At 40.3% G+C, this 15818-nt stretch overlaps 1 protein-coding gene and 1 long non-coding RNA gene across 18 annotated transcripts in view; one reads left to right on the forward strand and one right to left on the reverse strand.

Moving 5' to 3' along the window:
• Window positions 1-15818, forward strand: part of SH3RF2 (SH3 domain containing ring finger 2) — a 132318-nt gene that overhangs the window by 54478 nt on the left and 62022 nt on the right. For all 16 annotated transcript variants that reach the window (XR_007406334.1, XR_007406336.1, XR_007406337.1 and 13 more), the window contains 2 exons: window positions 6619-6888; window positions 9836-9931. Coding sequence is in view for 6 of the 16 variants with exons in the window: in XM_025448147.3 (XP_025303932.1) it covers window positions 6619-6888; window positions 9836-9931 (366 nt within the window). In the remaining 10 variants the exon portion in view is untranslated. The remainder of the gene's footprint in view (window positions 1-6618; window positions 6889-9835; window positions 9932-15818) is intronic.
• LOC112660574 (uncharacterized) overlaps window positions 1-15818 on the reverse strand; it is a 51108-nt gene that overhangs the window by 1294 nt on the left and 33996 nt on the right. The window contains exon 4 of one of the 2 annotated variants that reach the window (XR_007406363.1): window positions 1296-2474. This is a non-coding gene — a long non-coding RNA (uncharacterized LOC112660574). Of the gene's footprint in view, window positions 1-1295; window positions 2475-14835; window positions 15230-15818 lie in introns of those variants that run through there. The other variant, XR_003137082.3, reaches the window with a different exon arrangement.

Raw genomic sequence — 15818 nt, forward strand, 5'->3', positions numbered from 1 at the left:
GTAACACCCAATTATTAAAAATCAGGACAATTTGGAAAATATGGCCAAGACTCCCATTTTTATTTTCCAGCTTATGCCAATAAACCTACTTTCAAATTATTATTATCAGTCATATTTATTAACCTTGCATGTATCCTTCTCTTCCCGGAATGCCAATTTCTGGCTATTTCTTGATTAATTCACAATATCATTCATTCTTTGAGCATTTATCAAACACCTCGTCTGCAGGTCTCAGAAACAGATACAGAGATGCATTAGAGACACATCCTGAACTCTCCAATGAGAACCCATAGCCTAGTGAATAATAACTTGAGCCAAAGGCTGGGATGTTTTTTTCTTGGCTCCATTCTCCAAAGATGGTTGATCTCATGACCAGCTCAGGGAGGTGAGCAGTTAGCTCAGCATGTTGATTTTGGCCCCACCTGATGCCAGGAGTAGAGAGAACCAGGCCAAATCCTTTCTAAACCACGGGGAAGTGTCACTAGTGCATGGCAAAGAGCTCATTACATAGTAAGAAATGGGGTTCTCTTCCCAGCTCAGCCTTTTCCCTTGTACTGTGGTGGTTCTGTTCCACTTGGGCTCCTTTTCTCTTGTTATCCTGTTATCAGTCCACATGCCTCCTTTATTATTTTCAAGTTGGAAATAAGCTCAGAGCTCATTGGCAAACTATACCTCCTGCTGTTTCTGGATTCTACTATTTGGGTATTTCACTGTTATGCAGTCTTGTTTCCGGGTTTTTAATATGTGCTTGTCTGGACTTGTTTAGTTTCAAGTGTCAGAAAATAACTCCCAAGTAGTTTAAGTAATAAACAAAACATTATATATATGGTCTTATTTATTAACTAAGTATCCTTCAAGCCACAGCTGGACCTAGGCATTCAAATTTTATTGTCAAGTCTCTTATCTATCTATATCTCTTTCTGCTGCCTTTTGCAGCTTCATTCAAGAAGATGTGTCCTACTGCTCAGGAAACATCACCATTGGTAGTCCAAGGTTTACCTCCTCAAGGCTCATGATCCAAGAGAGCATCTATATGTTAAACCTCAGAGAAGATTCTAGTTGACCCCACTGGAGGCAGATGAGTGCACCATACAAAGCACTATGCTAGGGGTTTTGGGTACTGTGGCTGGCCTGGCCCACAAACCCCTATGTGTGTGGTGTGACCAGAATGAATAACAGGCCCATCAGAAGATAGAGAGCAAACAGGTGGTTCCTCAGAGAAGGAATGCTTGCCGTAATTTTACTACTAGCGTTCATTTCTACAACATGCCTTTATGCTAATGTGTCTGCCTGACCTTGTTTCCTTGTTTCTTGGTTTCACACATTATCCCTCCATCCAAAGCCGTCCTTGTGGCTTTCAGACCCAGTGCGGTGACAAATGAATAGACAAATTACAGAACCGCAGAAAACTTGAGCCTTTTGAATCATAGAAAAGGAAAGCTCTTCAGGCACATACAAGCTCGCATTGGATTATCTGGCTTTCAGAAAAACACAAAGAAAAAGAGTTTGGTAACGACCTGGCTTTGAGACCTCCACACCCACTTTATCTGCATTTCCCCACCCACCTACACCTGTAGAGGCAGAAAACAATTGTGGGTGATAAAAGCTATTACCAACAATGTAACGGGTGGTAGCTGATGTGGAACTTGAGTCATTTTCCCCTGAGAGAACAGTTGAGAACTGGATAGAATCAACCAGCTGAGTCTCTTCAGGTGCTTAGCTTTTATGTGAGGGCTCTGGAGTTCAATAATTCATGCTAATACAGCCAGCAGCAAGCAAATTGCATTCACACTCTATTCAGATTTTGATTATAAAACAGAGGCCCAAATGAGTTTTATGATGGAAAAACATACTTGGTGACTTCAGCTGGATGAAAAGGAATGAGAATGAGAGAAGCACCAGGCCTTGAGGTCACAAGAGCCAGTCGGTCACACTGGCTGTGTGACCTTGTATGAATGGTGAATATCTCAGAACTTCTATTTCTTCATCAATACAATGGGATGATGCCACCTATTTCAGAGGATTTTTAGTTCGTATGAATGACATAATACACAGAAAGTGAAGTAGAGCTATAATGTGAAGCACATTTCTGTGGCCGGTCAGTACCACAATAAATGTTAATTTCCTCCCTCTCTTCAGATTCTCTCCCTCTCTCCCTGCCCCTGCTCCCATCCAACCATTTTTACAACAGGAAGGCAGTGGTTCCTATAAGTATGAATGTAGAGCTGAGATACCAAGGGAGATTGAAGAGAAAGAAGATGTTTAAAATCAATTTATGTATGATACAGTTCCACAATACTTATCTGTACTGAGGGGAGATGGAGGAAAGATGAAGTTGGTCAGGCACTTAGTACTATCTCAGGGTTTCAAAGTCCACGCATCTTTGCAGAGATTTAAGCACTTTGTATGCAATTTCAGTTTTAATATGCTTGCTCAGTAGTCATTAAAATATGTGGCCACTTGCACTGGAATGTCTTCCAGAAAAGAAAGAGAAAAAGGCAGTTTAGCCATTCACAAAACCTACATCACAACTCCATTGCTCCCATTTTAGTTAGAATAACATATAAAGCAGACCAGGGGCATCAAATTTGGAGCCTGGAGGAGCTTGGTAGAAATGCAGCCAAGACCACGATAGCCAAACTGTGGAAGGAGCCTCGGTGTCCAACGAAAGATCAATGGATAAAGAAGATGTGGTTTATGTATACAATGGAATATTACTCAGCTATTAGAAATGACAAATACCCACCATTTGCTTCAACGTGGATGGAACTGCAGGGTATTATGCTGAGTGAAGTAAGCCAGTCGGAGAAGGACAAACATTATATGTTCTCATTCATTTGGGGAATATAAATAATAGTGAAGGGAATATAAGGGAAGGGGGAAGAAATGGGTGGGAAATATCAGAAAGGGAGACAGAACGTAAAGACTGCTAACTCTGGGAAACGAACTAGGGGTGGTGGAAGGGGAGGAGGGCGGGGGGTGGGAGTGAATGGGTGACGGGCACTGGGGGTTATTCTGTATGTTAGTAAATTGAACACCAATAAAAAATAAATTAAAAAAAATGCAGCCAAGAGATTCTGGTCAAATAGGTCAGGGGTGGGGGTCCAGGAATCTGCATCTTGGACATCTTCCATCTTCCACCTATATCTTCCATCATGGAAGATATAGGTGATATAGGTGAACCACAGACTTTATTTTGAAAAACACTGTCTGAGTGGTTAAGAGCTTGAGCTCTTCGGAATAGGCAAACCCAATCTCAAATCTTAAACCACCACCATCTACCTTCATGAACTTGGGCCACTCCTTTAACCTTTCTGATGCCCAGTTTTCTAATAACAGGCTGTCATGAGATTAAATAAGATCTATCGTGGAGTACCTAGCACATGGAAAGGAACACTCATGAACATTAGCCATTGGTATTATTGTTATTATGCAAAGCCAAAGGGGCTTCAGTTCTTTCTCTCAATTTTTTTCAGTCTTCCTTCTTGTTCTTTCGCTTTTTACAAATCCAAATTAACAGTGCCTTAAGCAAGATGGATGTTTATTTTGCTTCCAGACAAAAGACTGGAAGTAAAGGTAGTCTAGGAATTGTCTGGCAGCTCTGTAACTTCTTTCCCTCATTCAGTGTGACCTTCATCCTCAGTGTTCAAGATGGCAGCTACAACTCCAGCAATCATGTCTGCATTCCACATGGCAAATGCAGGAAAGAGAAAATCAGTCTCTCTCAGGAATGACACATCCTAAAAGTTGCTTATATATACCCCATTGGCCAAAACTAAGCTGCCCCAGGAGGCTGGAAAATGTGACCAGTGTTCCAGGTGGCCATGTACCCCAAAAATGTGATTTATATTACAATGGAAAATTGGAAGAAAGAGGGGACAACTATTGCACCTGATCTACCCAGCCCTAGGAATCTAACAGATTCAGATCATTCTTCAGCAATCCTGTGCTTTCGTTCTACTTCTATTTGCGTATTTCTCAGATAAGAAACCAAAAAGGTAGTTGGCTTGGCTTGTTGATCCTAGTCAGCTTGGCTTATTTTCTTCCTAAATTTCTCTCATACCTTTCAGTTCTCATTCCCCAGTTTCATTCATTCTCTTTCTACTATCCAATTTTTTTCAAATAATCTCCATACCCAATGTGGGACTCAAGCTCATGACTGAGAGATCAAGAGTCAGATGGTCTACTGCCTGAGCTAGCCACACACCCCTCTACTGTCCAATTTTAGTAGACGATACAATTATTTCACTGTAGAAAAGTTAGAAAACATGGCTAAGCACTTAGGGAAACCATTTTTTTAATATTAAAAAATATCACCACTTAGCAGTAACTACTCTTAAAATGCTGGCATAGCCATCCAGATAAAAATATACATATATAGGGATCCCTGGGTGGCGCAGCAGTTTGGTGCCTGCCTTTGGCCCAGGGCGCGATCCTGGAGACCCGGGATCAAATCCCACATCGGGCTCCCAGTGCATGGAGCCTGCTTCTCCCTCTGCCTATGTCTCTGCCTCTCTCTCTCTGTGACTATCATAAATAAATAAATAAATAAATTTAAAAAAAATACATATATATTTACAATGAAAGCCTAGTTCTCATTTATAATAAAAACATAACTTTTTAACCTCTTCTGTTATATTTAGTATATATTATGAGTAATTGGCAATTTTATTAATTATAGATCAGTGTCATAATTTTAATGACTTAGGATTTTCCATAATTTTTCAACCAATTCCATTTATGATATCCACAACACCATGCTAAGACTCCTAGTACACATGTCTTCGCTCACTTGTCCACTCGTTTCCCTAGGATGAGCTGTGTACCTGTGGTTTTCTATCTCCCTGGGCCCTCCTTACTCTATCCAGGGACCAGGGACCAGCAGAAAAACACTGCTTTATCATCCCATCAGCAAGGGACTGTTCAGGGCTTGTCTCTACCCCTAAACTGCTTGATACTCCTTTTCAAATGAACATCGCAGACTCGGAAGTTTCTCGCAGACTGAAATACTATACTGCCTGCTTACATCCCCTTATGAATAGCAAGACTACCCCCGAGAGAGGGGACTACTTCACCCCACTGCTGAGGAAAGCATAAAGTAAAATCCAAACCCAGGTGACACTGAAGGGCTAGTAAACATAAGTTAGGAGAACTTTCAGTTTGCCACACTGACTTCAAGCAAGACCAAAGTGAAACTGTTTCTGCATGTAGAAACCTGTTTCAATTAGGAAAAAAAAAGATGCACTTGATTGAAACAATTATTTAGATAGACAACTAATTTAACAAATGATAGTTCTTTAGCTGAGTTTTTTTTTAAGTGATGACTGATTTCTGACTAATTCTTTGTCTCAGTGCTTCCTAATGATCCAAACACTCATGAGGTTTACACTTTGTAGAGGAGACTGAAGACAAAATATGTTACATCACTCACATATAGCTCTTTCTTTCCTATTTTTTATATTAACTTATTTATTGATTTAAGTAATTTCTACACCCAGTGTGGAGCTTGAACTCACAACCCCGAGATCAAGAGTTGCATTCTTCTCCAACTGAGGCAGCCCAGTGCACCTCATATAGCACTTTGAATTTTCTGGGACTTTTCACCTCAGTTTTTTTCCCCATCAACACCGAGGAATAGGTAAAACTGGTATCATTAACCTTTCCTTACAGATGATGATTATAAGAGATGTCATTTATTGAGCCCATACTATTTATCAAGCAATATGCTAAATGCATCATTATAAATATTTAGTCTTCAGGGGCACCTAGTGGCTCAGTCAGTTAAGTGTCTGCCTTCAGCTCAGGTCATGATCCCAGAGTCCCTGGATCAAGCCCTGTGTCGGGCTCCCTGCTCAGAGAGAAGTCTCCTTCTTCCTCTCCCTTTGCCCCTCTCTCTCCACTCATGCTCTCTCTCACTCCCTCACTCTATCTCTCAAATAAATAAGATCTTAAAAACATTTAGTCTTCAAGACTACCCTTATGAAGTACATATTCTATTTTTACCCCATTTTATAGATGGATACGATTTATGAAAGATTAAGTGACTTGACCATAGTCACATGAGAAGAAAGTGGTAGAGCCAGAATTCTCCCAATTAGTATGCAGGCTCCAGAGAGAGTCACTGACTCACTCAAGTTCACATAGTTATGGAGTCAAGTCCAAAATCCTGTTCCCTGCATATTGATTAAGAACAGGGACTCTGAAACTAGGAAATCCACTATTTCCCTGCTGTGTCTTCTTAGACAAGGTACTAAACCACTCTGTGCCTCAGTTGCCCTACTTAGGAAAGGGAGTAATAAGCATCCAACCCTTAGCACATAGGAAGTGCTCATTTGGGACACCTGGGTGGCTCAGCAGTTGAGCGTCTGCCTTCAGCCCAGGGCATGATCCCAGGGTCCCGGGATCAAGTCCCACATGGGGCTCACTGCATAGAGCCTGCTTCTCCCTCTGCCTATATCTCTGCCTCTCTGTCTCTCTCTGTGCTTCTCATGAATAAATAGAATCTTTAAAAAAAAAAAAAAAAAGGAAGTGCTCAGTAATCAGCTATCAATGTTCTATCTTCTGTCCCCTGAGCATATAAACTAAGGACATATTTCATTGGTCTGTGCCACACTGCAGGTGCCTCGAGCAAAGGCCTTATGCAACTACCGAGGGCAGAATCCTGGTGACCTGAGGTTTAATAAGGGAGATGTCATCCTTCTCCGGAGACAGCTGGATGAGAACTGGTACCAGGGGGAGATCAATGGAGTCAGTGGCATCTTCCCAGCCAGCTCCGTGGAAGTCATCAAACAACTTCCCCAGCCACCCCCACTGTGCCGGGCCCTCTACAACTTCGACCTACGAGACAAAGACAAGAGTGAGAACCAGGACTGCCTGACCTTCCTCAAGGTAAGATTCTGGGCAGCCGTAGAGGTCACCAGCAACTACACAGAGACTGTAGCAGAACCTGGACTTGTTTAATACTTGCTGATTTTTAAAATGTGTACCTATTTTACACATAAATGTTTCTATGTATGTACGTGTGCATATATATGTACTGTGTGTTTGTACCATTCAAAACTAAATGGAAGTTGCCAAAGAAATCTACTAGTAAGAGTTTGATGAAAATCCTTAAACCTTTTATATTACAATTGCAAAAATAAGTATTCACATCTTCATTCATTCATTCTACAGTCACTTTTGAGCACCTCTTCTTCACAGGCCCTGGGGGATGCAGCATGAAAAAGTCACAGTCTCTGCCCTTAGGCAGAGTAGTAGAAGAGACAGATAAGTGGACAGAAATTTACAAATACAGTTTGACTGTGCTGGGCAAAATAGAGCTCTTACTATCTTTACCATGTATTTGTGAGGACATTCTTGCTGACTAAGTTCTGAGTACCTAATTCTACTCTTTGCAACATTCTATTTAATTGTAAACATTGTATTCAAAGCACTCCAGAAACACACAATAACATAATTATGCCTTTATATATAAATAACCTCTTACAAGATATTATTTTCCAAGCATATTAATTACCCTAAGATTTTTTTGCCTCTTTTATTTATCAGATAATTTCTCACCATGTGCAAGTAATAACACTTTTTTTAAAGATTTTATTTATTTATTCATGAGAGACAGAGAGAGAGAGAGGGAGGGAGGGAGGGAGGGAGAAGCAGGCTCCATGCAGGGAGCCGGACTTGAGACTTGATCTCCAGGATCAGGCCCTGGGCTGAAGGCGGCACTAAACTGCTAAGCCACCCGAGCTGTCCAATAACAACACTTTTACTGAAGTCTAGATTACTTTAATTCTGTGTATTCCATATTTATTATTCCTTACACATTCGAATTCTCTCACAAAGGCCAAAGTTGGGGTGATTTTCACTCTTTGCTGCTTATGCTAAGTACACCAGATACTAGAAGTAGATCTGGTATGGAAACTTAGGAAAGGTCTTTTATTTTGTCAAACATTTTTATTCCACCACTCCCAGAAATGAGATTTGATTCAGATTGCCTCAAACTAGATAACCTCACTGTCCTCCATATTTTGAAATACTGAGCATTATTGTCTTGGCACCTCAGACTGAGTCCCTTATGGAGTGATGCTTAGAAGAATGGCAGTTCAAGCCCACAGATATTTATTGACCATTTACTTTGTGGCCAGGCATTAAACACTGAGCTCTGGAGACACCACTGGAGGTATCTGCATTTTTATCCCTCTTTGGGAATTTGCAAAATTTGCAAAAACTCCATCTGCTCATTTGCTCATTGAACCCATCCATGTGCCAAGCTGTCCACAGAGGAAAAAAGGACAAATCAATGTTCCTACCTTCACAAAGCTGGCAGACTAGTGAAAGGAACAGACACATGAATGGGAAATTATGACCCAGGAACCAGAAGAGAGGATTTGATCCATTCTGGAAGCTGTGGAAGGCTGAGACTACACTAGGAAATTTCATGATCTTCCTAACTCAGCAGGTCCAAATTAAACCCTAGATCTTCCTCCTCAAAGATGTTCTTTTCCTAGTGTTTTCTATCTCAGGTAATTGTGCAGTTTACTCACGTATCCCCTTATTTATGCATGCACACATTCTTTGAGAAATATTTATTGAGTGACTACTAAATGGGAACCACTGTATTGGGTGCTGGGGACACAGAAATGAACAGAGCAGAGACCCTGAGCACATGGAGTTTATAGTCTGATGCGGTAGACAGGTATTTAAGAAATCATAACTATAAATGTGTAACTAAATTGTGATAGGGACAGAGAAAGCTAAGAAAAGGTACAGTGCAGTAATGAACTTTGATTTGGATTCATCTAAATTACTGAGAAGGATGGATATTCAGATTTGGACTGATGAATGGGTATGGAAGTGGAAAGGCATTCCTGGTATGGTATACAGTGAAAAATCAGTGTGTCCTGTATGACTTCTTATAGATGAAATATAAGGATGGGCTGAATGAATGTGTACATATACACACACTAGGAGTCAGAATAGTGGTTAGTTCTTACTGGGTGATGGGAAGGGGCACAAAGGAACCTTGTAGGTGCTGGAAATGTTCTATAGCTCTTGAACCAGTGTATGTTTTCAGCAAAGTTTTAAAAAATCAATATACATATATATGTATATATATATATATAGTATATAAAACAGATATGTTTTATCTTAATAGAAAAGAATCTAGGGGGGAAATGTGCTAACAGGGATGTTAACAATGGCTGTATCTATATTGTGGTACAATATTTGTTTTGTTTACTGTATTTTCAAATGTTTCTACAAATCTACTTATCACCTTTTATAACAAGAAAATTTTGAGTAAAAAGACACCTTACATTTGATACATTAAAAATTGAGTAGGGGTGCCTGGCTGGCTCAGTCAGTGGTGCATGCGACTCTTAATATCTGGGTTGTGAGCTCAAGCCCCATGTTGGATGTAGAGATTACTTAAAGATAAAAAAAAATTAAAGTTGAATAGGTTCTGCAAAGTCTTCAAAATTAGAATGAAATTTATTCTGCCTTTTGCTAAGCTAAAAATCTATCTCCCTGTGGCTCCCATATTGATTTCTCCATAAAATTAATATAAACTAACACCCAGATTCTGCTGGTGATTGAAAATTAGAAACATTTCCAAATTTTCTATTGGATCCCATTGTTCCTCCAAATTATTTCTACTCCTCTTATGGTCTTGGTGACCCAAATACTGCCCTTAATGGAGGAAGATTTTATAAATAAATTATGAAAGAGTTACATTTCTTGCACCTTACACCATCTGGGATTCCACTCTGATCTCCACTGAAAGCTTTCGCCACCTGAAAACCGAGAGCAAATGCTGACCTTGAGACTTTGTCTCTTTCAGGATGATATTATCACTGTGATCAGCCGAGTGGATGAGAACTGGGCAGAAGGCAAGTTAGGGGATCAAGTAGGCATCTTCCCGATCTTGTTTGTAGAGGTACGTAAGTATTAAGTCTGCATCTGATATACGCTTACCCTGAAATACACATGTGCCACAGGGACACCTGAGAGAAATGCCTTTTTGATAGAAGGCTTATTTCAGAAGTAACTAAAGTCTCCAAAGAAAAGATGCCAGAAGATAACACCCAGTTCTGGCAAGAGTGTGGGGAAATGGGCCTTTTTATTCTGCTGGTAGGAGTGTGAATTGTGCAATTTCTCATGCTCAAACTCAAATAAACCCATATCAATAACATGAAAAACCTATATCTCTTTTGATTCAGCAATTCCACATCCAAGAGTTTATTGTAAAGAAATATTCGAACAAGTATGCAAAAATATATGTACAAGGTGTTCGCCATAGCATTGTGCATAATGGTGAAAAACAAGAAATAATCTAAATATCCAATAAGGATTTCATTTTTAAAAATTATGGTGATGAAAAAATATATACCCATTAAAATAATTCTAAAGAAGAATATAAATATCACTGAGTATTTGGTAATTATGGAAAGAGGTTTATGATTTGTTGCTAAGTAAATAAAATTTGATGGGTATAGAGTTCTGGATTTAGAAGGTCAGAAAGTCATGAAGATCTGTTTCACAACAATATGAATATACTCAACACTACTGCATCCTATATTTTAAAATGGCTACTAAAAAATAAATAAATAAATAAAATAAAATGGCTACTAGGGTAAATTCTTGTCATATGTTTTTTACCATGATAAATAATTGGAACTGTATGAAACTAGCTTTATACATATGTGTGTGTATATATAAATGGATAGAGGACTGGAAGGGTATATGCAAAAATATTAACAGTGGTGATCACCAGATAATGAAAATCTAGATATTTTCATTGTCTTCTGCCAACTTATATATATTTTTTAAAGATTTTATTTGTTTATTCATGAGAGACAGAGAGAGAGAGAGGCAGAGACATAGGCAGAGGGAGAAGCAGGCTCCATGCAGGGAGCCCGACGCGGGACTCGATCCCGGGACTCCAGGATCAGACCCTGGGCTGAAGGCGGAGCTAAACCGCTGAGCCACCCGGACTGCCCCTGCCAACTTATATTTTATAAATCTTCTGAAATGAGCATATATTCCTTCTGGATTTTTTTTAAGCTACTTTAAAAAGAAAACAAAGGAAGAGCACATGCTAGACTATATCTACTTATTTCTCAAGTATAATAATACTATAATCTGGAGTTCCTAACCTCTCTATCCTTGAGCCTCACCTTAGCTTGAGGCAGATCATTACAAATTTAAAAGAGAGTTTCCATTGTTTAACTGCATTAATTGGATGCTTACCAAGCATAAAGCATTAAAAGTGAGAAGTGGGGTGCTATGAGAACAGTAAAAGGCATGCTTTCCACCATCTAGGAAGATAGGGTGAAAACAGAGACATAGTTGGAGATAAAGAGACCAATTCTCTCATTCTTAAGAGCCAAAACAGGTTTGAAGCAAATGGTATGCCCAGAACACTATCCAGCCTAGCCTGCAAGATTCTCTATAGCTCTTCCAATGTTGAAAGACTGGAAAATGGAAGGAAAGAGGATGGGTCCCAAGAGGCTGGTCTTCTAACAGTGTCTAGTAAACAATATTCTCATTACCAGTGCTTTTTCTCTTCCTGAGACCCCTTTGAGGCACACACACCCGATCCTCTCCACCTGTTCAAATCTCACTCAGGTTACAAGGATCAACTAGAAACCTGCTTCCTCCATAAAATGTCACCACTAGTTGACCACTCAGTTGTCTCTGTCTTCTCTTAAACACCTGATGGCTTAGACTGCTAGGTCTAAGCCAACACTAAGCAGGTGTTGCTTAGACTGCATAGGCTACTAACACAGAGGTACTCTGTTAAAAAAAAAAAATTACCTTAACAAGTGAATAAGGAGAAAAAATTTAGAAAACAAATCCATTCAGTGTGACCCCTGTCCTATATATATATGTATATTCAATCATTCAACTCATTTTACATTGAGTACCTGCTAAGTCAGGTCCTAGGCTAAAGTCTAAAGATACAGACAAAGATCCCTGGGTGGCTCAGTGGTTGAGCTCCTGCCTTCGGCTCTGGGTGTGATCCTGACGTCCCGGGATCGAGTCCCACATCGGGCTTCCCGCTTAGAGCCTGCTTCTCCTCCTGCCTATGTTTCTGCCTCTCTGTGTGTCTCTCATGAATACATAAATAAAATATTTTTAAAAAATAAAATAAAGATACAGACAGATATGGGTCCCTACTTTCAGGGATTGTAAAGTCAGACATTAACCAAGCAATTCAAATTGTAATGAATGATACAAAGAGTGAAGGAGAGGGAACTAAATAGGAGAAGGAAAGAATGATGTGCAACTTTTGTGGGAAGGGGGTCAGCAAATGCCTTTTAAGCCAAGATCAGACAGATGATTAGAAACTACGTAGGTGAGCATGGAGGGTAGCATGTTTGAGGGAATGGAGGTAACATGCGCAAAAATCTTGCAGAATGAGGAAGTGTAGTGTACCCAAGGACCAAAAGAATACTAGAGCTGGAGCAAAGAGAGTAAGAGAATGACATGACACAGCCAGACAAGTAAGTGGGAGACAGATCACAGAGGGCTTTATATGTCATCCTGTATTAGTCAACATAAGCTAGGTTATGCTATGGTAATAAACAGCCCCAAACTTTCAATGGCTTGACAAAGATAAACTTATTTCTCACCCACATTACATGTTTGGCACAGAACAGTGAGAGGCTCTGCTCACATAGTCACTCCAGAACATTCACTGAGGCTGGGCCATCATCTTGTAGTTGCCATCTGAAACACATGGACTGCCCTAGTTTTCATGGCAGGGGAAGGGTAAGGAAGACTGAGTTACAACCCAGTGAATGGCCTCAGGTCAGAAGTGACACTCGTCACTCCACTCATCGCCAACTGGCCCGAACCATGCCCCTAGCCTCACCTGTCTTCAAGGCAGCCGAGAAGTACAAGGGGGTACAAGGACTATCTAGTAGATATTGTGGTCTTTGCCATATCATAAAAGGTTTGGATTTGATCCGGAAGTCAGTAGACACCATCAAAAGATTTTAAGGGACACAATAACTCTGCATCAGACCTGGGTTTATTAGACTGTTTTTCTGGCTACAGTGGGAAGAATAATTTGAAGAGGAGAGACAAAAAGCAGAAGGACCACTTAGGAGGCCAGTGCATGCAGTCTCAGTTACAAGATGACTGTGGCTTGGACCAGGAGATTGGAAATAAATGAATAGATTCAACACCATTTAGGAGGTAGATCCACAGGACTTGGAGGTTGACAGAAGTGAGGAGAGGGTAGGGGGAGTGGTCAAGAATGCATGCCTTACTTTGTGCTTTATGTGCCTGGGTTAGTGGTGGAAGCATTTGCTGGGTCAAGCAACATTTGCTGGAGTGGAACAATTACAGTGATGGGGAGACAGTGGTTAAGTCTCCAAGGACAGAGACCAGCTCCAGCTAATATCTAGCTGGATACATAGGAGGGGGTTCAGTTTTTGCATTTCAGAGCTTACACAGTCCCCTGCATTATTTCAAGAAACTTCTCCATAGCTCCTGGGGGGAGAAAGCATCATTGATTTTATTACCCATTTTTGATACTCTTTTTTCCAAAATTTCTACATTTAATGATTATTCATTTGGACACTCTCCCCACCACTTCACCTCTAAAATTAGTGATTACAAGAACCCTCCAGATTATCATCAAACTAGCCATTGCTTCATTTGTTCTCCTAATTGCTAGGAGGGGAAAAAGATAATCAAGTGGTTGCTCTAATCTGGGAACCTGATTTTCAAAAATTACTTGAAATCTAAATTGAGCTTTTTAAAGCAGTACTTAAATTTTGACTCCAGTCATTTCATTAAGACTAGCACTTGCTGAGAACTCTTTAAATAAGTTTTGAATTACCAGTGCCATGTAAAGCAATTGGAAAGAAAGAAAGCTTTCTTGTAAGAAAGACGTGGCTTGGTTTTTTGGTTTTTTTTTTTTTTTTTTTTGGTGGTTTGGGAGTTTTGGGTTTTTTGGTTGTAGGTTTTGTTTTTTGTTTTTTGTTTTTCACAAACAGGATTTTTCTTATTAATGTATCACTTGATTTATTGAATAGCACCTGGATAAAAAGGTGGTAAAACAAATGCTGAGCTTACACCCATTCCTGTCAAGACTTCTCCAGTGAGGCCTGCCTGGGTTATGTGAACCTTGCTCAGCCCAGTGAACCTCAAGGATATCATTTCAAATGAGTGGATGCAAATTTAAGAGATCTGCAATCCTCCCCCAACTGAGCTATTAATCATGTTGGCAGAGCACAGGGCAGACCAAGAGTCACACAGAGCCCTTTGTCAATGTTGCTGATGAAAACACTGAAAGTATTGCTCACCTGGGGACAGAACAATTAGGTAGAGGCAAAAAAAAAAAATCAACTTATTTCATTGTAGCTGTGAACAATCATAAAGAACTTTACTCATTCAACTCAAAGAATATATATTGTCCTCTTACCAGGTGAACAATGGAGGGATAGGTGCTCTGGGGAATGTGAGGCATTGTCCCTAGTCCAGACTGCCGTCAGAGCTTGCCCAGACAACTTCTGTAACTTCCTAACTGGTCTCCCTACTTCTGGGCTGGTACTTCTTTTTTTTTTTTTTTTTTTAGATTTATTTATTTATTCATTCATTCATTCATTCATTCATTCATGAGAGAGTCAAAGAGAGGCAGAGACATAGGCAGAGGGAGAAGTAGGCTCCCCACGGGGAGCCTGATGCAGGATTCCATCCTGGGTTGGGGGTCATGACCTGAACCTAAGGCAGATGCTCAACCACCACCCAGGCATCTCCGGGCTGGTACTTCTGCATAACAGCCAGAATGAGCTTTTATGTATTTATTTGTGTACGGTAAAATTTACTCTTTTTGGTGTCCACTTCTATACATTTTGGTAAGTGCATACAGTATAACCACACCACCATCAAGATAATAGAAAAGTTCCAAAAGTTCCAACTTTTCCAAAAGAAAAGTCCTGCCAAAAATACAACAGCATGCTGACTCTATCATCAGCCCCTGCCCTGCCTCCCAACCACTGGCAACCACTGATCTGGTTTTTGCTCCTATAATTTTCCTTTTCCAGAATGTCTTATCAGTGGATTCATACAAAATGTAGCCTTTGAATCTGGCTTCTTTCACTTAGCGCAAAGCATTTGAGTTTCATCCATGTTGTTGGGTGTATGACCAGCTAGTCCCTTTTTATTGATGAGCCATATTCCACTGTATGGATGTGCCAGAGTTTGTTTGTCCACACACCAGCTGAAAGACAACACAGTCATTTCCACTTGTTAGCTACTATGAGTAAACTACTATAAACATCTGCATACCGATTTTTGAGTGGGCATAAGTTTTCATATCTCTTCAGTAATTACGTAGGAGTGGGACGGCTGGGTCAGATGCTAAGTATGGGTTTAACTTTATAAGAAACTGCCAAACTGTAGCATGAGCTTTTAAAAGCATAAATCAGATCATGTCACTTCTCTACCTAATCCTGCCAAAGGCTTCCTATTACACCTAGAATAAACTTGAGCCTCCCAGGACCTTAATGACCCAGCCCCTGCCTATCTCTGTGGTCTCTTTACTTTACCACCTGCCCCTCACTCTCTCTGTTCCAGCATCTGTTTCTTTCTTGACTTTTCTCAAACTGTTTTTTCTCCTCCTCAAGGTCTTTCCACTAGGTTATGATCCCTCTGTCTGGAATATTCTTAGCCCTGTCTTCACATGGCTGGCTCCTGCTTATCATCTGTGTCTTGCTTAAATGTCATCTTCTCAGTGGGATCTCCTTGACCCCTCCCCCAAAGTATGCGTCTCCCCCTGCTGCTGTCTATCACATCAAAGCACTCATTTC

The sequence above is a fragment of the Canis lupus genome, chromosome 2 (assembly GCF_003254725.2).
Source record: "Canis lupus dingo isolate Sandy chromosome 2, ASM325472v2, whole genome shotgun sequence".
Taxonomy (NCBI): domain Eukaryota; kingdom Metazoa; phylum Chordata; class Mammalia; order Carnivora; family Canidae; genus Canis; species Canis lupus.